The 27,226-nt window shown below is 45.6% G+C and overlaps 1 protein-coding gene across 1 annotated transcript in view; it reads right to left on the minus strand.

The window, feature by feature from the left end:
• The window catches only part of LOC138745186 (potassium/sodium hyperpolarization-activated cyclic nucleotide-gated channel 3-like), a 788,271-nt gene that overhangs the window by 94,218 nt on the left and 666,827 nt on the right, over positions 1-27,226 (minus strand). The window contains exon 4 of the mRNA XM_069902244.1: positions 6,728-6,946. Within this exon, the coding sequence (XP_069758345.1) occupies positions 6,728-6,946 (219 nt within the window). The remainder of the gene's footprint in view (positions 1-6,727; positions 6,947-27,226) is intronic.

Here is a 27,226-nt window from a genome sequence, read left to right on the forward strand (position 1 = left end):
AGGTTCAGGATTGAAGGGCACCCATTTCAAACAGAGGAGTGGAGGAATTTCTTTAGACAGGTGAACCTCTGGAACTTGCTGCCACAGGCGCCACTGGAGGGCAGGACTTTGGGTGCATTTAAGGAAGAGATTGATAGGTATCTGAATAGACAGGGTGTCAAAGGTTATGGGGGAGAAGGGAGGGGAGAAAGGCTGACTGGGAAAATGGCAGAGGTAGATTCGATGGGCCAAATGGCTCACTGTTCCTATATCATCACAAGATCACAAGATATAGCAGTGGAAGTAGGCATTCTAATCATGAGCTCCAGCTCAGCTCCACTCCCCATAACCCTTGATGCCCTGAGTAAGCAAATATCTCTCAATCTCTGTCTTAAATACACCCAGCGACTTGGCCTCCACAGCCACCTTTGGCAACAAGTTCCACAGACTCGCGACTCATTGACTAAAGAATTTTATTTCCTCTGTTTTAAACTGACATTCTTTTATCCTGAAGTTATGCCCTCTTATCCCAGAAGACCCTACCTTGTCACATCTACTCTGTCCAGGCCTTTTAGCATTCGAAATGCCTCTATAAGGTTCCCCCCCTCATCCTTCTGTAATCCAACGAGTACAGTCCAAAAGCTGACAATTCATGTGCTAACCCTTCCATTCCTGGTATCATTCTAGTAAATCTTCTCTGAACCCCCTCCAATCCCAGTACATTTTTTTTCTCAAGTAAGGCACCCAAAACTGCACCGTTCTCCAAGTGAGGTCTCACCAGTGCTTTATATAGACTCTATATATTACATCCCTGGTCTTGTATGGTCTTCTTCAAGAAATGAATGCCAATAATGCATTCGCCTTCTTCACTGCTTAACTCAACCTGGATGTAAACCTTTAGCACAAGGAATCCCAAGTCCCTTTGCAGCTTGGAATTTTGAATAAATAATAGTCTGCCCATCTACTATTATGACCGTACACTTTCCAACATTGTCATTCACCTGCCACCACTTTGCCTATTGTCCTGATCTATCCAAGTCTCTATAGACTTTTGGTATCCTCAGCAAAATATAGCCACAAAGCCATCTATTCCAAATCACTTATGAAGTGGCCCCAACACCGAACCCTGTGGAACACCACTGGGAACTGATAGCCAACCAGAAATAGGATCCTTTCATTCCTACCCATCACCCAATGATCTACCCATCTCATGACCTTATTGTTTCAGAAGTCACTTGGGCCATCATCGTCGACATTTTATTTGTTGACAGAGAGGGTCATTACCTGGACTAATATTTGTTTTCCTAACTTAAACACAGAAAATGCTAGTCCAGTAGCTATGGAGAAGAATCAATCCTCCTGAAAACTAACTTTCATTGCTTGCTTTCCTGATTCTGATGAACGATTGGAGACCAGAAACATTGACCATCTCTTTTCCTGCCGCTGCCACATTTTCTGCTTTATCGATCTGAGGGTTTTTATTTCTGATATATTTGTTGCCTCTTCTTGTATGCCCCTTGTGCTGGCCATCCTCGAGGGCTGAGATGTGAATCACATATAGGCCAGACCGGAAAGAAGACAACAGATTTTCTTTCCTGAACTGAACTGAATGGTTTTCGAATGATAATTGAGTAATCTCTTTGACTGATGCTGTCCATTCCTTGATGAAGAGCTCAAGGCCAAAACGTTGGTTATGTATCTTATTTTTGCTACATAAAGTGCACTGTTTGACTTGCTGAGTTTCCATCATTGTGCTTTTACTTCAATCACATCATCTGGAGACCTTTGTGTTTTACTTCAACAACTTTTTAACTAATTGATTTTAAATCTCATGTTTCCTGAAAAGTGTCAGTCCCCTGGTGGCTATTTATGTGAAAGGGGAACCAAGACTTCTAAAATCAATTGAGCTAATAAATGTTAGAAGAGGCACTCCAAGAACATTTCCAAGTATTTTCCCTAATACTCAGGTATGTTATGTAGGACTAGATGTTAATATCCCTTATTGCACTCCTGAGACTTGCTGCCTAGACTCTGCGGGGCAACCAAGTGAGTAGTGGCATCTTCTGGGTTATCAACTGGGCGCCCTCCTTCCTCAGTGTTTCGCTGATAGACCCACGGCACCTCCAGAGGGTTCAGCATGTGAATCCCGGCGCCCCGGCCTCACTCCCATTCCCTCCGTTGGGGGCCCAGGTGGAATCCCTTCTCCTCATCCAGAGCCACCGACTGCCCTTTTCCACAGCTCTGCAGAGATCTTTGACTGCTTGTCGGTGTGCCTTTCCTCGCTCTCCCAACTTCCGGGGTAGCCTTGATGTCGATGTGGCTACAAATCCTCTGCACCTATGCACCCAACTTCAACCAGTCAGACCCTTGTCTTGCTGCACATTAACTGCAAGCTCAGCATTGCTCAGTTTCTTGAGTTCATAGAACTCCTTCATCGCTTCCTCCCAAGGCATGGTAAGCCAAATAATGAGAGCAAAACAGATAGGATCAAAATTTGGCCCATCATGTCTGCTCCACCATTCGAATCAAGGCTGAAGTATTCTTCTTACCTTTCCCGATAACCTTTGACACCCTTACAGAACCTATCAACCTCCACTTTAAATCTATCCAGTGACTTGGTCTCCACAGGTGTCTGTGGCAATGAATTCCACAGATTCATCACCCTCTGGCTGAAAAACAATTCCCTTCATCTTTCTTCCACAGGGATATCCTTTTATTCTGAGTCTTGGCCTCTGCAAACAGTAATGGGGAGGTGTACAGGAGGGAGATCGATCCGCTCGCTGAGTGGTGTCACAACAACCTTACGCTCAACGTCAGCAAAACCAAGGAGATGATTGTGGACTTTGAGAGGAAGTCAGGGGAACACGACCCATCCAGGGCTCAGTAGTGGAGAGGGTCAAGAATGTCAAATTTCTGGGTGTCAATGTCTCTAAGGATCTGTCCTGGAGCCTCCATGTTATTCCAATTACAAAGGCGGCTCGCCACTTTGTGAGGTGTCTGAGAAGGTTCGGTATGTCACCGACGACTCTTGTAAACTTCTACAGGAGTACCATGGAGAGCATTCTGGCTGGTTGCATCACTGCCTGGCATAGAGGTGCCCACTCTCAGGACAAGAATAAACTCCAGACAGTTGTAAACTCGGCCTGCGACATCACAGACACCAGACTCCACTCCACTGAGGACATCTACATGAGGCGGTATCTTAAAAAAAAAAGCAGCCTCTATCCTCAAAGACCCCCCACCACCCAGGTCATGCCCTCTTCACTCTGCTACCGTTGGGAGCCTAAAGACGACCACTCAGCGGCACAAGGGCAGCTTCTTCCCTGCTGCCATCAGATTCCTGAATAATCAATGAATCAAAGACACGGCCTCAGTTTCCGTGAGCTATTATTTTAATTTTTTTCATAGTAATGTTGCAAGATGGTTATAATATGTATTTTTGCCCTGTGATGTGGCCGCAAAACACCGAATTTCATTACTTGTTCATGATAATAAAATCCGATTCTGTTTCTGGTCCCAGACTTTCCCGTGACTGGATACATCTTCTCTACATCCGCTCTATCCAGCTCTTTCAATATTTGCTAGGTTTAGAAGTGACCCCCCCCCCCCTCATCTTTCTAAACCAGAGAGTACAGGCCATCAAATGCTCCTCATACATTAGCCCTTTCATCCCTGTGATCCCTCTTGTAGAAGTCCTCTTGGGCCTTAGATATGCTCGCCATACTCCAAAAGTGATCTGACCGACTCCATAGAAAGTGTCAGCATTGCACCTTTGCTTTTATAAATCTAATCCTGCCGATCTCAATAAGGGCCACTGCATGTTTTTTATGTACAATAAAATTTCCGTTATCCAGAATTAAAGCATCTGGCAAAAAAAAAAATCGAGGCAATAATAAATTAATAAAAATTCAAATAAGAGTTTAAATTTGTAAGCGTAAATGTTCTCTGAAGCAACACAAACCCTTTGGTGAAGGTGGGAGCAAACATTCAGCCAATGGAGTGCCCCTGTCGTGTCCCGCCCATGGCAGCTGTTTGAACAAAGATTCGATAAAGTCGTGTTGGAATAAAATGGCGGCGCCCAGGACGAAGAGCCGGCCGATGCTGCTCACCGCTGGGGCGACTCTCCCAAAGTGCCTCCCTATCCGTGCCTCGTAAGAGTCTTCATCATTATTAAGTATGTGAATAAGGCTTAATCTATAATCTTGGGAGATGGGGTGTTAATTAAGATGGCGGCATGGTTAGTGTGACGCTGTTACAGAGTCAGCGACCAGGGTTGGAATTTAAATGTAAATTATGTAAGTTACGGGGATTACCTGATTAAAGTGAACTTTACATAATTAAGGACTGCCTCACTGATTTTTTTTCAAATTACTTTATATTTTGCTCTGTCTTTTAAACTGTTTATTCTTAATGCAGGTGTATTAGTTAGACATTGTCAGAGAGAGCCAGAAGCAACCGGTAAATTCGCAGATCTGGCATTTACCAATCCTCATAGGTGCCGGATATCGGGGGATTTTTCTATAGTTGGGAGGAGAGAAGTATGGGGGGGAAAAAACCCAAAGCTTGACTACTTCACACAGAAGGGGGCGCATAGAAGTTGAGCTGAGTCCGATAGGGACCAGAGCCGCTCAACGGTTGAGAATGGCTTGACTAGTTGTCACAACATGAATGCTAACATTGCATTTAATCTTCTTTAGTTACAAACTTAACCTGCATGTTCATCTTCAGAGAACCTAAATCAATGATTGAATCTCCAGCATTTTCTGTATTTAGTTTAGGGCAGCAAATACTGGTTGATCTAATGACACTTACAACCCATGAATGAAAACAAATGAAAATGGCCTTATTAATCAACAAACATGATTTCTTCAAATTTCCACAAGGCCGTCTTCCAACCATCATTCTAATTGACTCTTTACCCATGTTTCTGTCCTCACCTCTCTCCACATATCGCTATGTCTTAAATTAAATTAAATCCTTATCACTCTTTTGAGTTCCAATCATACCTTCAACTCAGCTATTCCACCCCAATGACCTTTTTACTTCCTGAACACTTTTGGGTGTATTTTACAGACTTTGGGCTGCAGATCATGAAAATGTTCCTATCACAAACCTTTTTTAGATAGCTCTGTGATTTCCTGTCATATTTTAAGTCTACTTCAAGTACACAAGACCATCAAGTGAAACATGTCATTGAGAATTGATTTTCTGCATCCACACTCCTTCCTGACTGATCTTGGTGCCGTCAGTGATGAACAAGGTTAAAGGTTTCACCAGGACACTGCGTACATGGAAAAGCGGTATCAGGGAATCCATCAATGCTGGCCGACTATTGTTGGACACTGACATGAGAGGCATCAGATGCCAAGTACAAATGAAAATCAGCGGCAAAATATCCTGAGGTCAGTTGAATTAACGCAAAATGTCAGCAACATGATGTGATTCAACTTGCTAAATTCAATCAAAGTTAACGTTTCTCCAACTTCCTAAGTGGTACAGCAAATCTGAACTTTTCACTGTTCAGCTTGAAATTGTCAATCATAATCCCCAACATCTATTCAGGAAGTAAACATTTTGAAAAACATTGTTGTCCAGTGTAATCTATCCATCTCTCCCTCCATATTCCCTCGGTGTTGGACAAACATAAATCAGTTTTAAGTTTCTCCTCAAGCCCAATGGCTTCTCCTGGCCATCCTCCTCTCTTTCACAAAACTCCTAGTTCACCTACTAAGCCTACTTCTGTAGGTTGCTATCAAATGCCTATTTTTGTCACTTATAACATTAAATGTGCCATATGAATGCAAATTGGTCTAATCATTTGTCAATTGTTGGTTGGGCACCAGCATTAATAATGCTGATTTTAATTCTTGATATCTAATCTTTTATAAATAGCATCCACAGAATTTTCCATAACATATTTTTGAAATGAACTCTGTAGAAGCATAGAAACGGAGACCATTCAGCCCATCTGGTCTGTTTTATCTCCAAGTATGGCAATCCCAACACTGTTTCCCACACAGCGTTGCAAATTATAGTCCCCTAAGTGCCTGTCTGATTCCCTTGTTCTTCCACCCAACAGAAGGTGGCTTGCATATGTTAACTACTCTTTGTTGAAAAAAAAAGTCCTGACATCTTCCTTGCATTCATTACCCAAAATGTGCCCAATTTTTATTAATTTCCTTGTCAACCTCACATAAACCAATTGCGTCAAATTTCCTCTCAACCTTCTTTACTCCGAGGTAAACAGGCCAAATTCCACGGTTTTAACTTTGGAGCCAACATTCTTTGTCCCAAGAACCATTCGAGTAAACTTCAACAAAATTATTAAACCTTCCGATAACCACCAAGCATCAACAATGCAAAACACATTGGAACACAAAGGAATTCAGCAAAAATGAAACAACAGGATCTTTCCATTGAATTAACAGTGTTGTGTTTGGCACAGATAACCTGGAGCAATTTAAGAAGAACATAATCTCTGAGCTGAGGAGACATACCCAAACATTCTCACAGCTTGTAACAATAATGGATCCCTTGATTAGATTACAGCCTTGTATTCACTCTGAAGTATCTATTATTCACCACAGTTTTACACGATACTGACTCGAGAATATGTCTGCAAGTAAGACTGACAGCATTAGTATCAGGTTCGGCAGAGATGCCTTGCTATTCAGTACTAATGCTAATAAGATTCCTACTGTATGATCTTACTGTGAAGCAATGTTTTGGCATGATGGCGACCCCTTACCTTCTCCTGATATTGCCTTCGAGAGGAGTCCAATGATTGGATAAGAGCTGTAGCGTGGCCGATGAACATGGCGTAGCACGTGGCTCCGATTATCATACTGAGCATGGTCAACCAGACATCAGACATGCCGACAGGTGCTTGCTGCCCATATCCGATGCACAGCATGTGGCTCATGGCCTTGAATAGGGCGTACGAGTATTGCTTCGTCCAGGAATCATCCTGTGACAGACAACAAACCAGAGAGTTAATAAATAGTCTTTTATTTCTTCAACAGTACAACAATACCTGCATTTATTGTCCATCCCTGAATGGGCCAGAACTGAGAAGTCAACCAGATCAGTGGCGATGGAGTCACACCTAGTCCATACTGGATAAGAATAAGAGGCTTCCTTTCAAGGAACAGAGAGCATAGAAATTTACAGCACAGTGCAGGCCCTTCAACCCACAGTGATGTACTGACCTAATAACCTACTCTAACAACTGCCTAGAATTTCCCAAGGAACATGGATGGTAGCTCAGACTTGATAGGCTGGATGGCCTTATTCCTGCTCCTATGTTTACATTCTTATACACTGCACAAGTTTCGTGATGGGGGGGGGGGGGTGACATGGTTAGTGTAGCAGTTAGCACGATGCTATTACAAAAGCTGGGAATCCCGACATGGTCAGCATGGATGAGATGGACCGAATAGCCTGTTTTGCGTAGTGTGACTTGATAACTCTATTCGATGATAATAGGATTGAAACACCTTTCTAAATTAACAGTCTAGAACACAATTCACTAGTCCAGTAAACTGGCCAACGCAACCCAAATGAAGGACATGAACTCAAAATACGGATGCCTCAACGAGGCATCAATTATCCCTTCATTAGACGGTGTGAAGAGCAAGATAATGTTCCATACTGTGTCTCTCATTCCATGTCACAATAGCAGAGGGCAATCAGAATATTTATGAGCATAAATAATGAAGTTGTTTCTTTTGTGTCTTCTTCTGTCTCCCTTCCTACAGTCGTCCACTGCCCAACCCCTGGTAGCTGAAGCACAGTGGTACAGCTAGTAGTTCCACTGCCTCAGCACGCCAGAGGCACGGGCACCATTTGTGTGGAGTTTACATGCTCTCCTTCTGTCTGCATAAACTTCCTCTCACCTCCTAATTTGAAGCTTCGTTGGTCACACTTTGCCTTTGTGTCCAGGGGAATGGTAGAATCTGGGTGCAGTTCACAGTTGTAAAGCACAAAAACAGATCACTAAATGCAAGCCAACAATTTTTCCCAACCACACTAATTTCATTTGCCCACATTAAGTCCTCATTCTTCCTTGCCTTGTCTACCGAAGGGCCTGCCTTAAAGCAAGTGATTATATGTCTCAGAAACTTGCTCTGACAGCCAGTTCCAGATATTTAGACAAACATCAGGGGGAACAGTCCATTTAGGTCCATGAGCCCATGCCACCCAATTAACCTACAACCCCTGGTACATTTCAAAAGGTGAGAGGAAACTGATGACCCAGGGAAACCCCACACAGACAGAGAGAGAAAATAGAACGCCTTACGGACAGTGTGGAATTCAAGATCTGGTCCAAATTACTGGCGGTGTAACGGCGTTGTGCTAACCGCTACGCCAACCTTATTGCCCACTACTCTCTATGGGAAAATACACTCCCCTCCTATGCTCTACAAAACTTCTTCCTCTCACTTATATATAGGTATAGAAAAGAGGTAGAGGTGCCACAGGACTTGCACACCCGCCCACCCTCAGACTCCTCAACAATAAACTCAGTCAGGGACTCATTTAACGACTCTTTAGTGCTTTAATGATTTTTTTTCTCGCTGTATTGCACAGTCCAGTTTGCTTAAATTTCTTTATTTGTTTACACGTGTACGTTGTGTACAGTTTATTTTTGCACCACCAGTAAGTGGGAAAAAGAATTGTATGTGATGTCATGTATGAACTCTGACAATAAATCTGAAATCTGAGGTTCCTCTTGGTTAAAATACCCAAACTATGGAAAAAGGTATCTAGTTTGTCCTTGCCTCCTATAATTGTATATACCTCTATCTGGTATGTGCTCCAGGGAAAACAAATCCAGAACATCTCTTACCCTTACCAGAAAATACTGCTCGTGAACTCTTACTAAATTCTATTTTGAAAGACTCCGATTTCTCAGCTTTCGTTTTACCCACCAGTACTTGCTCCCAATCTGCTTTCACTAGAGCAGCGGTTCTCAACCTTTTTCTTTCCACTCACATCCCACCTTAAGCGATCCCTCTGCCATTGGTGCTCTGTGATGAGTAAGGGATCACTTAAACATAGAAACATAGAAGATAGGAGCAGGAGTAGGTCATTCGACCCTTCGAGCCTGCTCCGCCATTCAACGAGATCATGGCTGATCTTAAAGTTCAGTATCCCGTCCCCGCCTTCTCTCCGTAACCTATAATACCCTTATACTGAAGAAATAGATCTAATTCCCTCTTAAATATATTTAATGAACCTGCCTCCACTGCCCTCTGTGGCAATAAGCTGGGAGGTGGGTGGGAAGGGAAGGTTGAGAATCACTGCTCTAGACCCAACTGTTACTGAAATATTTTGCTTGAGAAAAATTGTCATTGGTCCATTTCCTTTGGAGTTCTGAAACCGTGCACATAATGAGTCAATTAAGTATGATATGATTAAAATTGGTTTTCAAACCTTTTTCTTTCCACTCACATATCACCTTAAGCAATCCCTTACTAATCACAGAGCATCTATGGTATAGGGAATACTTAAAGTGATTGGAAAGAAAAAGGTGGAGAAGCTCTGCACTAGATTCTCTCTTTATGTTGGTCAAATCAACCATTTTCGCATTGCATTATGATCATAAACATTGGGGGCTGGGGCATCCCATTCAGTATTTCAATCAATCCAAGCAATTAGCCTCAGTACAATGAAGAGAGAGAAAGAGTAAGCTGGTTCATAGTCGACAGACGAAGATTTTGGAACGAGAATGCATCAGGATGTTCTGTGGAATTCTATAAATCTCTGGTGAGACCACACTTGGAATATTATACTCAGTTCTGGTCACTTCACTGCAGTAAGGATGTGGAAGCTGTGGAGAGGGTGCAGGGGAGATTTACTAGGATATTACCTGGATTGTAAAATAAGTCTCATGAGGCAAGGTTAGCACAGCTGGGACTTTTCTCTCTTGAGTGAAGAAGGATGAGAGGTGACTTTATAGAGGTCTACAAGATTCTAAGAGGCACAGATAAGGTATATAGCCACGTCTTTTTCCCAGGGAGGGAGTTGCAGATATCGGAGGACATCTGTACAGAGGAAAGTTTAGGGGAGATATCAGAGTTGTGGGTGCCTGGGGCAGTGTTGGAGGCTGGAACAATAGGGGCATTCAAGAGATTCTTGGACAGGAACATAGATGAAAGAAAAATAGAGGGTTATGAGGTCGGAAAGGTTTAGTTGCTTTTGGTAGGACTATATAGAGGTTGACACAACCTCAAGGGCCAAAGGGCCTGTACTGTGCTGTCATGTTCTAAGCTCTAGTTCTATGTTACTAAACCACATCCCTGAAAATAAATTTCCTCTGCAGTATATTTCTTCTTTGGAGGTAGTGAGTCACGGGAGATATGAAAAGAGGAGATAGATATCTTGTTGATTGATCGGATCATTGATGATGCTGGCACAAGTGTTCAGACCCGACACAGATTAGAGATATCATCAATGGTGGGAGGAAACTGATGACCCAGGGAAACCCCACACAGACATAGAGAGAAAATGCCAATGGTCAAGCAGGCTTGAGAGGCCCAATACACTGCAACTCTGTGCAGCTCTTAAAGATAAATTTGTTGTTGCACTGAGAGAGTCAACATCAGGTGGACACAACTTCAGGCTTGAAGTTCATCCCTGAAGAACAGAGACGAGGAGAAATTTCTTCAGCCAAAATGCGGTGAATCTGTGGAATTCATTTTGCCGCAAGTGGCTGTGCGGGTTAAATCACTGGGTGGATTTAAAGTGGAGGTTGATATGTTCTTGATTCAGAAGGATGTCGAAGGTTATGGGGAGAAGGTAGGAGAATGAAGTTGAGAGGAAAAATATATCAGAAATGAATTGAATGTTGGAGCAGATTTAATGGGGTGAAGGACTATAAATTCATGACATTGGAGTAGGTTACACAGCCTATTGAATCTGTCCTGTTATTTAATCATGAACGAATCCATTTTCCACATCCCCACGACCCGTCTTTCTCCCCAAAACCTTTGATGCCCTGGCTAGTCAAGAACCTCCTTTTATACACCCAATGATTTGGCCTCCTCAACACATTCACCACCCTTTGGCTAAAGAAATCCCTCTGCATCTCTAATCTAAGCGGACGCCCTTCAATCCGGTTGTGGCCTCTTGTCCTAGACCCTCCCACTGTTGGAATCAACCTTCCTACATCTTTCAATGAGATTTCCCCCGTCATTCTCCTAAATTCCAATGAGTGCAGGCCAAGAGCTTTGCCAAACGCTCCTCGTACGACGACCCTTTAATTCCCAGCGTCATCCCTGTGTGAACCTCTTTTGAACCCTCTCTCACGTTAGTTCATCCATTCTGAAACGAGGAACCCGAAACTGCTTACAATGCTCTAAAAGAGGTGTGCCCAGTGCCTTCATTCTTGACCTATATGCTATGCACCATTCTCAAAACTGTCCGTTAGTTTAATTAAATTTAAAGTTAGAAGATAAGGCCTTTAAAATTTTATTTGGTAAAACCAATAAAAATATTGGAAAAGAAAGGAAATTGGCAATGGGCAATAACATTGAGCAACAGTGGATCAACAGGCCATATACGTGTATATGCCTTACTTAAGTTTAACTGTTCTTAAAATTTCTATGATTCTCCCCATGCCTGCATGGGTTTCCTCCCATCCTTCACAGGGGTTGTAGGTTAATTAAGGTATTTGGGAGGCACGGGTTCATGGGCCAGAAGGGCCTGTAACTGTGCTGTGTATCTAAATTTTAAAACCATTTAAAATTTAAATGAAAAAAAAATCTAATTTAAATTTAAAATAAATTACCCACTGAGAAATCTCTTGCCCTTAATTTGGTCTAGTCTGCATGTTAATTCATTTTTACTTCAGGATGTCCAGTCAGTATGCATTTTCCATTCTTTCCCCTCTCTAAACCCAAGACCAGTCCAGTGCAGACAAGAGTAAAACATTGTGAAGGTTCTTATCATGTGTAGAACAGATCATATCAGGATGGCAGATTTCCTTCTGGGGGACAGATGGAAGGACATATGTAAACCAGATGGGTTTGCACAGTCATCAAGTCATTCCATGGTCACCATTGCAGATTCTACCTTTTTAAAATTGGAGATTTATTCCATTATTTGAATGTTTATTCTCCAGCTGTTAGGGTAATATTCGAATACATATCCCTGTGTCAATAGCCAGGACTCCATTTTCTAGTCCAGCAACTGAACCACAATGCCGAAAAGAGCCAACAAGACACTCAGCTACAATGGCGGTTAGCGCAATGCCTTTGCAGAGGCAGCGATCGGGACAGAGGTTTGAATCCTGTTAGGAGTTTGTATCTTTTCCCCACGTGTGTGTGTGTGTGTGTGTGTGTGTGTGTGTGTGTGTGTGTGTGTGTGTGTGTGTGTGTGTGTGTGTGTGTGTGTGTGTGTGTGTGTTTCCACCCACCTTTCAAGATGTACTGGAGGTTGGAGGTTAATTGTGTGTAAATTGGGTGGTACGGACTTGTGGGCTGAAATGGCCTGTTCCACACTATAAGTCAAAATTTAAAGGCAAGAGTCACCATGAGCACTGTCTGGTGACCCCAAGTGAAGCACAAGGGAGTCCCTTCAGAGACATCTGGGCCCTTTTACACTGAGATTGGTGTGAAAAACGTCCCATGTTTAAAGCCAGGTCGGGTCGGATCAGGCCAGGCTGTTTACACTGAACCAGGGAAAGCCGGTTCAGTGCAACCTTTCACATAGGGGGACCCGGCATCCTGATGCAAAAGGAGGCGGGGCCAGCAGCATTACAGCATCGGTGTCCCGGGAAGGTGGGTATCCTCTACTCTGGAGCTGATGTGAAACTCATCGGGTCTGATACTACCTACCTTGGCGGGTAGGAAACCGGGATGAAAATGACCCTCCATCTCGTGTTCGTCACATTCACACAGGTAAGGGAAGTGATAAAAAGGCAGTTAATTACCGTCTATCAAGGGCAGTATAAAAAGGCCTTCTGTCTGTGGATTCTAGGAAAAAAAATTCTTACTTTATTGAATCAAGCTAAGAAATCCTTAACTCAATGGTTTCCTCTTTCGATGACGTTAACGTATTCATTAAGATGAATACCCTGTCTAATTCTTGGTTGTTTTTCATGCTGTCCAAGTATTTGCTCTTAAATCTTTTTTTGATTCATTAGAATCAATTATTTGCTCTTCTATATGGAAAAAATAAGTGGCCCCATTTGAAAAAAAATTCTTTCAAAATCGGGGCTTAGCATTACCTAACCTGAGACGGTGTCTTTGCAGTTGATCAGAGCTTTTTAAAATTGAAAATTGATTTCATTATTTAAATGATACTGCCCCAGCTGCAATGGTAGAATTATATAACCATATAACCACTTATAGCACAGAACAGGCCAGTTCGGCCCTACTAGTCCATGCCGTAGCAAATCCCCACCCTCCTAGTCCCACTGACCAGCACTCAGTCCATACCCCTCTAGTCCCCTCCTATCCATGTAACGATCCAGTCTTTCCTTAAATGTAACCAATGATCCCGCCTCGACTACATCTGCCGGAAGCTCATTCCACATCCCCACCACCCTCTGCATAAAGAAATTTCCCCTCATGTTCCCCTTATAATTTTCCCCCTTCAATCTTAAACCACGTCCGCTAGTTTGAATCTCCCCCTTTCTTAATTGAAAAAGCCTATCCGCATTTACTCTGTCTGTCTCTTTTAAAATCTTAAACACCTCTATCAAGTCCCCTCTCAATCTTCTACGCTCCAGAGAAAAAAGCCCAAGTCTGCACAACCTTTCCCTGGAACTCAGACCCTGAAATCCTGTCAACATTCTCGTGAACCTTCTCTACACTCTCTCTATTTTGTTTATATTGGAACACACTTCTCTGCATCAGGTCTATAATTCCACTCCAATATCTCGATCACTGTGACATCTCATCCCTTCATACTCCCTCAGTGTAGTCACCAAGTCACTCAACTGAAGAGAGAGTTTGCGGAGGTTTGGTAACCCTGGCAAATCTCTCGGGATGTGTGGTGGAAAGTGCGCTGACCGGCTGCAACCCCATACCCCTGAAAAAGGTAGAGGACGCAGCCCAGAACATCGCAGGCAACACCCTCCCCACCATCGAGAACATCTACCGGGAACGCTGCTGTTGGAGGTCAGCAGCAATTATCAACGATCCACACCTCCCAGCACACACTCTGCTCTCACTGCCACAATCAGGAAAGAGGACTAGGTGCCACAAGACTCGCACCACCAGGTTCAGAAACAGCTGCTACCCTCCACCATCAGGCTCCTCAATGACAAACTCAATCAGGGACTCACTTAAGGACTCTTGGACTTTATTGATTTTTTTCTCTATCTCTGTACTGAACAGTCAGTTTGTTTACATTTCTTTATTTGTTTCCATGTGTACATTTTTTTTGCATTACCAACAAATGGTAATTCTGCCTTGCCCGCAGGAGAAAGAATCTCGGGTTTGGTATGTGATGTCAAGTATGCACTCAGGCAATGAATCTGAAATCTGAAATCTCATACTGTGGTCACCTGAAATCAGCTGTTCTGCGGGCAGAAGCATGGACTGACTTGCATTTATTTAGCGCCTTTCTGAACCTCAGGGCAGAAAGTAGCAGCTACATAAAGCCCAAAGTAGCAGCTACATAAAGCCCTGTCACTCATTTGCGGGCTATCTCAGCAACACCTCCCAAACTAATGACCTTAACCTTTAAGTCTGCGGATGCAAATCACAAACTCACCAGGGCACACTGCATCCAAAGCAAGCAAAGGGAAATCAACAATTGGGACTGGGCCCTTCGTCAGGTATTTGACAAGGGCATACGTTGGTTGCCCTCCACTTCCTATGGATGCTGCATGACCTACTGAGTTACTCCAGCTCGTCTGTGCATTTCACCTTAACTACGAAGAAACGAGGTACCCTGTAAGGCAGAGTCAATATTCATAACAAAAACACATGTTGCTGACCCAAGATCATTAGCACTAAGCGAGATGGTCTCTTTGATGCTAATTTGCTTTTCTCCATGGTAACTAAACTGCAGATTGAAACAGAATAAAGGTCCAAAGTGCGCAATTGCCCTATAGCTATTTAATTTCAGAATTCTCCTGCCATAGGTTCAATGTTCAGAAGGCAAATTTCTAGCATTTTTTAAAGATAACATTCAAGATAAAGGTCAATATTTTGGAATAATTATTGGATTAAATGCCAGATTTGCATATGATCTACGCTTGAGCAATAAATCTGTCAGTTTTGGTTGTCTTATTTATTTTCCATGTTGATGTCTTTTGGCGTGCCCCTGGACAGTCAGGGATGCTGTATTTCGCAAGGACAATTTATTTTCTTTATCATTCATTCATTCACAAGGCTTGGGAGTCATGGCTTCTTCTGCTTCCTAAAGCGAAGATCCATTCAAATCCTTTCGTAAAAGGAAACGCAGGCTTCTTCGTAAAAGTGAATTTTCGTAAAACGAGTACCTTCGTTAAACAGGGTATACGTGTATTTGAATCACTGCGGTCTTTCTGGAGATGGTGAACCCATGGCGTTGAGAGGCAGGGAGTTCCTGGACTCAGATCCCGAGACAGTGGAGGAAGAGCAGTCTATTTCAAAGTGAGATTGGAAGGGAGCCTGTAGGCGATGGCGTTTGCATGTGGCTTTCTCTTTGTTAGTGGTAGAAGGCTTAGAAATGTAGAACAATGCTGCACATAAACAGGCCCTTCAGCCTTTCTAGTTACACTGAACTATAATTCTACCTAGGTCCACTGACCTGCATTTACATAGTAAAAACACACTGGAATGCTGGGGGAACATAGCCATCATGCAGCATCTATAGGAGATAAAGATATATTGACGACGTTTCAGGCCCGAGGAATAAGCAAAAATACATGAAATCTCAGAATATAGACAGTGCTTGTTGGGGGAGGAGTCCAGACCAACAATTGGATATGATAAGGGGAAAGGGGAGAATTGATTTTGTCTGAAAGGAGAAAGAGGGAAAAGGGAGAGAGACAGAGCTCGGGGAAAGCATCAGGGGAAGAAGTGGTGGGAGGGGTTTAACGAAAGCCAGAGAAGTCAATGTTAATGCCATCAGATTCGAGGGTGCCCAGAGGTGTTGTTCCTCCAATTTGCAGGTGTTCTCAGTCTAGCAGTGCAGGAGACCATAAACAGACACGTCAGCAAGGGAATGAGACGGGGAATTGAAATGGGTGGCCGCAGGGAGATCCACGCTATTGCAGTGGACAGAGCCAAGGTGCTCAACAAAGCAATTTCCCAGTCTGCGGCTTGTCTCTCATGTGCAGGAGACCATAACAGGAGCACCGGATGCAGTACATGCCACCCTGCAGATTCACAAGTGCTTCATTTCATTTATATAGTGCCTTTCTGAATCTCAGGACAGAAATTTGCAGCTAGATAAAGCCCTGTAATCTCTTACTATGGCTTGACAAACAGCACCTCTGAACCCAATAAGCTTAACCACTAATTCTAATGTAAAGAAAAAATTTGGTCACCCAATTACATCCAATTGACCTCCAATCCTGATAAGTTTTTGAACAGTGGGAGGAAAGCTGAGCACTCGGAGGAAACCCATGCAGACATCGTGAGAACATATAAACTTCTTACAGGCAGCATGGGAATCAAACCCCTGTCCCAGCCAGTGGCTCTGTAACAGCGTTGCGCAAATGGCTACACTAATTTCTTGAATACAGTCTTTTGCCGCAGTCACAGGAAAAAGAATCTCAGAGTTGCAAGTGATATGAATATACTCCGACAATAAATCTGAACTTTGAATGCTCCAATGAGCTTTGTACTTTTTATGAATCAGAATTTATTGTCACAAATAAGTCACAAAATTTGTAGTGTGGCAAACATTCAAATAAATACCTTACAACAATAGATAAAAATAGTGCACAAATGGGGTGGCATGATTGACATAGCAATGCCTTTACAGGTTCGAATCCCGAGCTGTCTGCAAGGAGTTTGTACGTTCTCCGTGTCTGCATCAGTTTTCCCCAGGGGCTCCAATTACTTCCCACTTTTCGCAATGTGCCAAGGGTGTAGGTTAATTAGGTGTAAATTGGGCGGCATGCACTTGTGGGCCGAAATGACTTGTTACCGTGCTATATGTCTAAATTAAAACAAAATTAAATTTAAAAATAAATTTAAAAAAAAAGATTAGTCAAAGTAGGACAATGCCTTTGATCATTCAGCAATCTGATGGCAGCGGGGAAGAAGCTGTCCTTGTGTCGCTGAGTGCTCGTCTTCAGGGCCCTGCACCTTTTCCCCGATGGTAGCAGAGAAAATAGGGTGTGGCCTGAGTGGTGGGGGGGTCCTTGAGGCTAGAGGCTGCTTCTTTAAGACACCGCCTTCGTTGGATGATACCAGGAATCTTCACTGCAGTTGGAGCTGCACTCATACCTCCGGGCAAGGGGAACTCTGTCGTGCTCCTTGTTTAGAATGGGAAGTTTTTATGGGGTTGCAGGATTGCAAGACACTGACTTGAGCTTCATCCTACAGCAGTAGCATGGTTGCCCTGTTGAGCTTCTGTTAATGGTGAGCACCAGGATATTAATAGTGGGATGGTCAGACCATTAAATGTTATGGGTAGCTGGTTGAATACTTTAACCAGATCAAAACGAAATTCATTTTCACATTCGATTAAGAGGCATCCAGCACCTTTGTCCCAGGGTGGTAGTAAGACACACCAGAGGACGTCTGTACAAAGTGAAGGGAGGAAAGTTCAGGGGAGACATCAGGGTGAAGTTTTTCAAACAGAGTTATGGGTGCCTTGGATCTCTTGTCAGGGGTGGTGATGGAGGCTGAAACATTAGGGGCGTTTAAGAGACTTTTAGACAAGTACGTGGATCAAAGGAAAATAGATGGTTATGAGATTGGGAGGGTTTCGTTTTTTTGGGGGGTTAGGGTGGGTACAACATCAAGGGTTGAAGAGCCTGTACTGTGCTGTAATGTTGTATTGTTCTATGAATGCTCCCTGTGGGCAAGTTATTCAATAAACACATTGTTAAGCAATAATGCTGTCTGTTGAAAAGATTCCCAAAGAAGCAATGTCTACTTATCAAGTATCCCATGTGGGATTTTAGTTATGACGGATGTGTTAGAAGCTTCCATGATGGAAACGTACAGAATCATTATCTTACATCATTCTATTTATCGCTCTCATTCAATTTGACACCAATTTAAGATAATTGACATAGATACAGCATTATTTTGATGCAATGAGTTGCGACCTGGAACTCATTGTCTGAACGTGGATTCTCCTCGAGAAAGAAACACAAATGTTGGGAATGAACAGGAGAGAGGGACAAGTGAGACTGCTCTACCCTCCTTTAGGATCACAAAGGCATTCGATTTGATATCCACAACAGCCAATATGATACTCAACCCCTGCCCAGAACCCACCTACAAAACTGTCACATTTTTTAATGCATACATACATTAAAACCCCTAGTATCCGGCCCCTGTAGGGATTGGTAGATGCCAGATAAGTGAATTTTCTGCCTGCTTAAGATTGCGAACTAGTAGCGAGGCGCGCCAATTTTAAATGTCCGGCATTTTCTACCGATTTATTTTCCGCTATTGTTTTTTTTTGCTGGTTGCTTGAGGCTGTCGGCTGCTTGAATTCCAGAAAACTGGCACTTATACTTTGGTAGGGAATGAACAACTCGCCCCAAATTTGAATTTGGTTCTCCATCTTTTTTTGGTCATACTCTCGACCAAGCCCTGCACTTCGATGAGAGCGTGACCAAAAAGGTGGAGAAACAATTTTAATCTGGGAAAATTAGTTGCGACTCAGACAACATGTTCTGGATGTATTCGCTTGTCCTGACACCTTTGTATTAAGCAATTAGACGTTTAACGATGTTATACAACAATCTCCTGCTTTCTCTTTTATTTCAAATTCGTAGTAACGCTCTGTTCAGATTCTCATGGTTCCAACATGTTCTGTCCTCTCTCTTTCCTCCTGTCTATTTGTCTTCCTTTTATTTACACCTTCTCTTGACATAGCATTTGAGAATAACGAAGATTCATTTCCCTCTCTAAAATGATAACGACCACATTGCGTGATCCAGACCAGCCTTTCTTAATGGGGGCAATTTGTTCCTCCCATCTCTCCAGGGGCCAGAGCAGCATTTATGGGTGGGGGCGGGGTAGGGACTGGAATGAAATCCTTAATAAGGGGGAGCAAGGTGTATAGGAGAGAAAGGCAGAAGAAACCAACTGAACTTGACTGCTTCACGGGAAAAGTGACCCATAAACTTTGGGCACGGTCCAAAGGGAGCTATAGCCAAACAAAGGTTGAGAATGGATGATCTATACCTTGTTATTATGCGTGTAAATAAGCTCCACGTTTCCCAGCATGCAATGCGCACTGTTTGCGGGAAACCAGAGGTGGCGTTATATGAGGGGAGTCATGAGCATTGTCAGTTATTATCGACTGAAGACAATGGGAAGTCGTTGGAGAAAAATAAAGCCGGTTAACTGATAAACCCAAGTACAGTCGTTCTTCTTGAAAGAACAAGCATAACATAGACAATTGCAGTCTCCATCGTCATCATAAAATTGAGGGCTATGGGTGTGGTAAGGAAAGATTAGATTATTGTCTGTGATGTCATGTACGTACACTGAAAATTAATCTTAATATAGCTTGGGACGATATCATGGGCCCGTGACAGTTCTGTGCTGTAATGTTCTATATTCGATCACAGACATTCCTTTGTTCTCCTTACCCCTCCCCCACTTTACAACTTTAAACCTGCTTGTTCCTTCACTTTTGTTTGCAGATCGGATGAATAATGATTGCCCTGAAATGGAAATTCTATTTCTCTCCTCACGGACGCTGCCTCAGTCACCAGAATTTTCAGTTTTTAATTTCAGATTTCCAATAATGACATTTTATTTTTCTCCCATTTGCACATTGGATACTTGCTGGGAATTATGGGCCCTGAAGTATTTGAAATGTTAAACTGGAGAATAGAAACACTCAGGGAATATCATATGAGCAAGTAAGGAAAGGGAAATATTTTAAATTTCGGGCATACATAGGAAATTCAAGTTTAATATCATCCGATTGAACAACCTGACAAAACATCGTTCTCCAGTCCTCAGTCCAAAACACGCAGACACACATACATACACAGGACAAATACACATATAAATAAATAATTAACCAGTTGGATGTAGGAATAAATAAACAAACAAATAAATGGATAAATAAATAGACAGATAAATAAATAGATGTGAATAGATAAATAAAAAAATACTCTTTGGTAAATATAATTTTGGATGGTGAATGTGAGCAGTTCCTTTGGTCGTTCAGTGTCCTCCACTTGCCCGTGGGAAGAAGCTGTTCCTCGGCCTGATGGCGCTGGCTCTGATATTCCTGTATTTCCTTCCCAATGGGAGCCGCTGAAAGATGCTGTGTGTGAGGTGGAAGGGGTCCTCAATGATTTTGTGTGCCCTCTTCAGACGGTGATCCCAGTAGATCACAGCGATGGGCGGCAGACGGCAGTGATCCTCTCAACCACTTTGACGGTCCTGTGGGTTGACCTCCGATCCATTTCTCCACAGCAACCGTACCGCGCGGCGATGCAGCTGGCCAGGACGCTCTCGTTAGAGCTCCTGTAGAAGGTTGACATAACGGTGGCCGGAAGATTTACCTGCTTTAAGTAGGCCAAAACAATAAATACAGTGGATATCCAACGTAGGGCCATGTGTATACTCTGTGTTAATGATCAGCAGAAGAATCTTTATTCTTTCAAATTATTTATGTGTCTTAAAAAGAATATACCAGATACCAATACACAAGAGAACAGAGAGAGAGAACAGAGGCTAAGGTACATGTACAATTGAATAATGGTTAAGGTACTGCATCACGTACTAAAGGTCAGGGCGACTGAGCCGAAGAAATTAGATTAAATCCCTTTATGGTAGCTGAAGAATTTCAATTCAATGTAAAGGTGGAGTGAAAACCAGTATCTGTAATGGTAATGAGAACATTATTATATCATTAAAAAAAAAAGACCTAGAGCTATAAACAAGGAACTCAGTGGGAGGAAAAGAATGGCTGGCACTTCAGGCCCTTCATCAGGACTGAGAGTACCAAGAAGATATTTTACAGTGGCCAATTTCAACCAGCCTGCACATCTTTGGGAAGTGGAGGGAATACCAAGCATTTGGGGGAATCCCAACCTGTCACAGGGAGGAAGGCGCCAGATAATCAACCTCTCATGCCAGGAAGGAACCCGGGGAGTTACGGTGGTGGTTTAATGGAGAGGGGCTGGAATCAGGAAGGTGGGGAGCGTGTTTTGGTGAGGGGGGTGGGGTGGAAAGATGGCATAGAATCGGAAGCACGAGTCTTGAATTCTGATTGGTGGTAAGGGGATTGGGACCAGTGATATATTGAGATGGATGACAGAACTCAGGGGAGGATTATATCAATTGTTTCAGGGCAGGATGGAGCTGATGGGTTATTTGAAAGGGCCATGCTGAAAAGAAAATCATTTAACTTACAGATTTCCATGTCTTCTGTATCCTGCGCTATTATTTTGTATATTTCCCTACACCCTTCACTATTCAAGTTATTGTAACATTATTCCCTACACTGTTGTTTTATTGATTTGTTACTACTGCACTGTATGAGTTGACTTGCCTAGATAGCACAACAAAGTGTTTTTTTTAACTGTATCTTGATACACATGACATTCAACAATTCAAACCACCTGGATCAGGAGTGTCCACACAGGACCCTCTGTGGAAAAAATGCTTTACGAATATGCTTAATAAAGGGTTAATGGATTTACTGCTTTTGCGCATGTGGGAATATCATCGCCTTCTTAACATCTGTGCCATAGTGAGATAGCTAAATTCACAAGCATGTCAATAAACCTTGAGTTGAAGACACTCTGAGTTTCCCAGAATGTTTGTAGACATTACAAGGTAAAATGTAATGGTAAACACAAAATGTAGTTGTTTGAAACTTGTGTACAACTTGCAAGGGTCTCATACAGACCCCTGCCCAAATTTTCTATAAGTGTATGATGAATACTCCGATGCTTTGAGTGTATAGGGGTCAGTGTAGAGAATGAGTCACTGAACTCCTTGAATCCCCTAGCATTACAAGAGGTTAATAAAGGAGTAGTTGTACGTTTACTTGGTTTTGCTGTTTGTTTTCTTACAGCACAGGCTGACTTTAACACCACAAAACAACTTATTTAAGTACCATTCAGTGCTTCAAAAGGATAGCGGCACAGGAAAGAATTTCATCCCATCCACTGCAAGTGGAAATCTCATCATGGGAGTGTCTCATTGGCAAGAGCACCTTGTTGATTTTTCATAATTGCATCAAACTATCCAGAAATTGCCAGTCAATTAAATTTCTAAGCACAAATTGGGGTGGCATGGTTTGCATAGATGTCAGTACGACCAGTGATCATGACCTGGGTTCGAATCTTGCATTGTACGTTCTCCCCGTGTTTGCGTGGGTTTCCCCCAGGGGCTCCAGTTTCCTCCAACTTTACCAAAACGTACCGGTTGTAGTTCAATTGGCTGTAAATAAACAGCATGGGCTGTATGTCTAAATTTTAAAAAAGATTAAATTAGTGGTTTTGTTCATTGGTTTGGGAGGTGTTATTTGTTGATCCATAGAGAGTAATTTTAGGGCTTTATCTAGCTACAAATTTCTCTCATGAGATTCAGAAAGGCACTATATAAATGAAGTAAAGCAAGTGAATCTGCAGAGGTACATCTACTGCATCCGGTGCTCCCATTATGTTTAAATTTTAAAATTTAAAAATTAAATTGAAATACATTTAAATATAAATTTAAATGCAACTGTGTGAATTTATGTTCACCATTCCTCCATATGTAGTATAATATTCTCCCTCTCTTCCCTATCACTCTCCACCTGTATTCACAGAATTATCTCCCCTCCTCCTGTTTTCTCTCATCCTCCTTTACCTTGCCTTTGGGGCCATGCTCCTCCCTGCCCCTTCCCCACCAACCCCTCCCATTTTGCTCATACCATAGTGAATGGGCTCAGGCTTGCAATTTTGGTTATTGTTAGGTCTGCTTTGTTCATGAATGAGTGAGACAAACACCAGGCTGAGTCGAAATCAGGGTTCTTTGTTCTTTATTACCGGATTGTAACACTTGCGACTAACAGTGTTAGTCGGAGAATGCATTCTGCCGTTATCAGCAAAATGGTGATTTTTTATACCCTTGGATATGTGCTTAGAACATCATCATATCATTACTTGTCCAATGACTAAAACTGTTGCTATCCTTTCCCTGCTAGCTTCCTGCCTCTCAATCCATCAATGTCTCTCTTATCTTGTAAGTACAAGGATGCATTCACATCTTGTTACTGCCCCGTACATTCCCATCTCATGATGTTTTACCTAACAGGAGTACAAGGACACCTCCCCTTCTTGTTACAGCCTTGTACAGGGTAACTCCCTACACATTCCCATCTCATGATGTTTTACCTTACATTATGTATCTTTTGCTTTGCGGTATAAAACAGGCTGTGTGACCTGTTGACTTCCTCCAGCATTTTGTTGTCGCCAAAACCACTGCGTCTGCAGATTTTCACCCCTTGTACTTCAGAAGTGATCTCAAAAATCGATGGTGACATTCCAAAGTGGTGCTGGACTGTTAGACGTGCTATGTTTCTGATGGGACATCCTGTCTGAACACTTAGGTCAATGAGAGACATCCTATGGCACTACAGCACAGTAATGGGCCCTTCCGGCCCATGAGCGCCGAATACCCCAGATTAACCTACAATCCCAGTACCTTTTTGAAAGGTGGGAGGAAACCAGAGCACCGGGAGGAAACCCATGCAGGTCGCGGGGAGAACATACAAAGTCAGAACAGCGTTAGACAGCACCAAAATTGAACCTGGGTTGTTGGTGCTGTAACAGCATCACGCTAACCGCACACTCCACTACTTGTGAAGAACAGTGAGCAAGTTATTTCCATGGTGTTGGTCAGTATTTATCCTGCCCTCAGTATTTATAAAAAGGGACACAAATGATCTGGTCGCGCATTTGCTCTTTGTGGATGGTTGAATATCAAATTTCCAACAGTAGAACAATGGGCAAAAGTACTTAATGACTGCCAAGTGATTTGGTCATCAAGAAAACTATCACATAAATATATTGTTTTGTTTTGTCTGCATAATCATTTATAATGCAGTCTATCCTTGAGGAAATGCACTTTGTGTATAATATTAAGGCTTAAATCAGAGGAGTTGGACCAGATAACTCCTGCTTCCACCTGAATCTTTCATGAACATTAGAAGGTTAAAATTTGCAACTAATGACAACTGGGTTCCCATTCTTCATGACCTAAATATAAATGCACCAATTTGGACAATTCAAGCACAATGTAGGTAGAATTGCTAAACTACATTACAAGGGCAAAAAAGTAAGATATTTAGTACATCAATAGTGTACTAGGGAGAGCAGCGGCGGCCCAGGCCCCGGTCCGGGCGAAGGGTAGACGGCGGCGGCCCCGATACGGGCAGGAGCAAGGGGGAGACGGCGGCCCCGGCCTCGGTCGAGTGAGGCAGACGGAGGCCCCGGTCCGGACAGGGAGTGGGAGGCGGCGGCCCCAGTCCAGGCACAGGGAGAGCAGCAGCGGCCCCGGCCCCGGTCCGGGCGAAGGGTAGACGGCGGCGGCCCCGATACGGGCAGGAGCAAGGGGGAGACGGCGGCCCCGGCCTCGGTCGAGTGAGGCAGACGGAGGCCCCGGTCCGGGCAGTATGGACCGACCTAGGAGGGGAGGCAGGCCCCGCCAGCCCGGGTAAGAAACCTGCATAGGAGAAGGCCACTCCGATATAAAACCTACGACCCAAGGACCTCGCTGCCACGTCCCAGCTTGCTTGGCCACAGCACACGAACCATGGGTGTAAAGGGTGGGGCCAGTACTGCGCGCACTGCACTCCACCTAAAAGCTCCTTTGCGCAGGCCCGAGGACAGGTCCACGTCCTCCCCCTCCACGTCCTCCCCCTCCACGTCCTCCCCCTCCACGTCCTCCCCCTCCACGTCCTCCCCCTCCACGTCCTCCCCCTCCACGTCCTCCCCCTCCACGTCCTCCCCCTCCACGTCCTCCCCCTCCACGTCCTCCCCCTCCACGTCCTCCCCCTCCACGTCCTCCCCCTCCACGTCCTCCCCCTCCACGTCCTCCCCCTCCACGTCCTCCCCCTCCACGTCCTCCCCCTCCACGTCCTCCCCCTCCACGTCCTCCCCCTCCACGTCCTCCCCCTCCACGTCCTCCCCCTCCACGTCCTCCCCCTCCACGTCCTCCCCCTCCACGTCCTCCCCCTCCACGTCCTCCCCCTCCACGTCCTCCCCCTCCACGTCCTCCCCCTCCACGTCCTCCCCCTCCACGTCCTCCCCCTCCACGTCCTCCCCCTCCACGTCCTCCCCCTCCACGTCCTCCCCCTCCACGTCCTCCCCCTCCACGTCCTCCCCCTCCACGTCCTCCCCCTCCACGTCCTCCCCCTCCACGTCCTCCCCCTCCACGTCCTCCCCCTCCACGTCCTCCCCCTCCACGTCCTCCCCCTCCACGTCCTCCCCCTCCACGTCCTCCCCCTCCACGTCCTCCCCCTCCACGTCCTCCCCCTCCACGTCCTCCCCCTCCACGTCCTCCCCCTCCACGTCCTCCCCCTCCACGTCCTCCCCCTCCACGTCCTCCCCCTCCACGTCCTCCCCCTCCACGTCCTCCCCCTCCACGTCCTCCCCCTCCACGTCCTCCCCCTCCACGTCCTCCCCCTCCACGTCCTCCCCCTCCACGTCCTCCCCCTCCACGTCCTCCCCCTCCACGTCCTCCCCCTCCACGTCCTCCCCCTCCACGTCCTCCCCCTCCACGTCCTCCCCCTCCACGTCCTCCCCCTCCACGTCCTCCCCCTCCACGTCCTCCCCCTCCACGTCCTCCCCCTCCACGTCCTCCCCCTCCACGTCCTCCCCCTCCACGTCCTCCCCCTCCACGTCCTCCCCCTCCACGTCCTCCCCCTCCACGTCCTCCCCCTCCACGTCCTCCCCCTCCACGTCCTCCCCCTCCACGTCCTCCCCCTCCACGTCCTCCCCCTCCACGTCCTCCCCCTCCACGTCCTCCCCCTCCACGTCCTCCCCCTCCACGTCCTCCCCCTCCACGTCCTCCCCCTCCACGTCCTCCCCCTCCACGTCCTCCCCCTCCACGTCCTCCCCCTCCACGTCCTCCCCCTCCACGTCCTCCCCCTCCACGTCCTCCCCCTCCACGTCCTCCCCCTCCACGTCCTCCCCCTCCACGTCCTCCCCCTCCACGTCCTCCCCCTCCACGTCCTCCCCCTCCACGTCCTCCCCCTCCACGTCCTCCCCCTCCACGTCCTCCCCCTCCACGTCCTCCCCCTCCACGTCCCCCCCCTCCACGTCCCCCCCCTCCACGTCCCCCCCCTCCACGTCCCCCCCCTCCACGTCCCCCCCCTCCACGTCCCCCCCCTCCACGTCCCCCCCCTCCACGTCCCCCCCCTCCACGTCCCCCCCCTCCACGTCCCCCCCCTCCACGTCCCCCCCCTCCACGTCCCCCCCCTCCACGTCCCCCCCCTCCACGTCCTCCCCCTCCACGTCCTCCCCCTCCACGTCCTCCCCCTCCACGTCCTCCCCCTCCACGTCCTCCCCCTCCACGTCCTCCCCCTCCACGTCCTCCCCCTCCACGTCCTCCCCCTCCACGTCCTCCCCCTCCACGTCCTCCCCCTCCACGTCCTCCCCCTCCACGTCCTCCCCCTCCACGTCCTCCCCCTCCACGTCCTCCCCCTCCACGTCCTCCCCCTCCACGTCCTCCCCCTCCACGTCCTCCCCCTCCACGTCCTCCCCCTCCACGTCCTCCCCCTCCACGTCCTCCCCCTCCACGTCCTCCCCCTCCACGTCCTCCCCCTCCACGTCCTCCCCCTCCACGTCCTCCCCCTCCACGTCCTCCCCCTCCACGTCCTCCCCCTCCACGTCCTCCCCCTCCACGTCCTCCCCCTCCACGTCCTCCCCCTCCACGTCCTCCCCCTCCACGTCCTCCCCCTCCACGTCCTCCCCCTCCACGTCCTCCCCCTCCACGTCCTCCCCCTCCACGTCCTCCCCCTCCACGTCCTCCCCCTCAAAAGATGCTCACAAACTCAAGCTAGCATGCTGGAACATCAGAACCATGCTAGATAAGACTGACAGCCATCGACCTGAACGTCGGTCTGCCCTCATTGCACATGAACTCCTCAGACTTGA

The sequence above is a fragment of the Narcine bancroftii genome, chromosome 11, assembly GCF_036971445.1.
Source record: "Narcine bancroftii isolate sNarBan1 chromosome 11, sNarBan1.hap1, whole genome shotgun sequence".
Classification (NCBI taxonomy): domain Eukaryota; kingdom Metazoa; phylum Chordata; class Chondrichthyes; order Torpediniformes; family Narcinidae; genus Narcine; species Narcine bancroftii.